Genomic DNA, 1,464 nt, shown 5'->3' on the forward strand with positions numbered 1-1,464 from the left:
TTGAAAAACTCTTACTTCTAGATATTTCTCTAAACTAACGATGTATAAAATTATATAATTTTGAATCGGTTACCTGCTAGAGTTGGTGAGCTGCATAAAACATCAATAACACACATACTTAACGTAAACAGTTTTCGGCAAACTCGTAAATAAACCGACTCTCCGCTCAGCTACTCAACAGCTCTCTTAAACTCAGCAAACACTACAGCAAMGTACGAGCGAATTAGCCAAATGTGTAACGAAAGAAAATGTCGAAAAAGTAAAAGTCAACAAGCCAGCACCACGCATCACATATTAAAGAGTTCTACATTCATATACATACTTACATATGTAGTTTCTTGCCAATTGYCCACACCTGCCTATAATCAGGAAATTCAACCAAAAAAAGTGAGAAAAGTGGAACTGCAGCTMGCTCCGAAGTGCTCGCATCTGTGTTATCATCTATTCGCCACTTCCACAGCCGACGAGTGCAGCTTGTAGGGTGTGCTGGCGGCGCGATRGAMAACGATCGGCGCAACGAGCATAAATTGCGTCGATGTCCAACGGCGACGAGCAGTTACCAACAAGCAGCAAGCCGGTAAATAACAAATTAATAAACGCGCATCTTTCGATTATAATCTGTGAAGATCTAAAAGAACTAGGAGCAAAAGTAAAACAAAGTAATCGTAGAAACCGCGAAGCAGAAGTTATTGAAAAAGAAGCAGCTCAAAGAATTTGCTGGAAATTTTTTAAACGTGTAGTTTGGTCGAAGACTATAAAGAAAGACAYACATAAATATATTGGATTTAATACAAATATCATTGGTGAACAGAAAAAACTTGTGACACTTGTTTGTAAACAGTTATAAATTTTATTTGTGCTATAAAACGTGAACTGTTCGTATAAAGAAAATAAATGTAAGGATAATTAAATAACCAATTAAGTGAAATCCCAAAAYAAATTCAAGCAGACGGGTCTAGATAACAAAAAATTCACTTGCTTTTTGTGTCAACGCAAGCAGCATTAGAATAGAGTTTTACCCGCAGATCGCAGACTTGGCGCTATCACACGACAAGTGTACTATAAAACTAAGCTACAACAATAACAATGACAGGTTTCAATTTGAACGGCAGCAGCCTGCTGAAGACCAAAGCCATCAATGGCAACAGCAACGGCGACGCGAACGGCAGGAACAACTACATTGCTGAGGAATGTCCCAAGTAAGTACATTCGGAATTTTTTAGTCATTCATATGAAATATATACACCAACACAGTTATATTTTTAATGACGACCAAATTTGCTTAAAAGTGTAGAKGTTAATTACTAATCTAATTGAAATGAACACTCATACACACATGCTTACAACAAAGTGAAAAAGAAAACAGTTAATAATTTGATTTTGAAATATTTTTTTTAAGAGAGGTGTGAGGCTGATAGTCAGCATTAAAGGAGCATTTTAGATGTTTATATCTAACAAGGAAAA

The 1,464-nt window shown here is 36.3% G+C and overlaps 1 protein-coding gene across 2 annotated transcripts in view; it reads left to right on the forward strand.

The window, feature by feature from the left end:
- Positions 1 to 480: 480 nt before the first annotated feature.
- Positions 481 to 1,464, forward strand: part of LOC108976927 (purine nucleoside phosphorylase-like) — a 16,855-nt gene continuing 15,871 nt past the window's right edge. The window contains exons 1-2 of one of the 2 annotated variants that reach the window (XM_018946373.1): positions 481 to 1,008; positions 1,045 to 1,199. In XM_018946373.1, the coding sequence (XP_018801918.1) occupies positions 1,087 to 1,199 (113 nt within the window). In that variant the 5' untranslated portion in view covers positions 481 to 1,008; positions 1,045 to 1,086. The remainder of the gene's footprint in view (positions 1,009 to 1,044; positions 1,200 to 1,464) is intronic. The other variant, XM_018946374.1, reaches the window with a different exon arrangement.

The sequence above is a fragment of the Bactrocera latifrons genome, unplaced genomic scaffold (assembly GCF_001853355.1).
Source record: "Bactrocera latifrons isolate USDA-ARS-PBARC rearing strain unplaced genomic scaffold, ASM185335v1 scaffold_81, whole genome shotgun sequence".
Taxonomy (NCBI): domain Eukaryota; kingdom Metazoa; phylum Arthropoda; class Insecta; order Diptera; family Tephritidae; genus Bactrocera; species Bactrocera latifrons.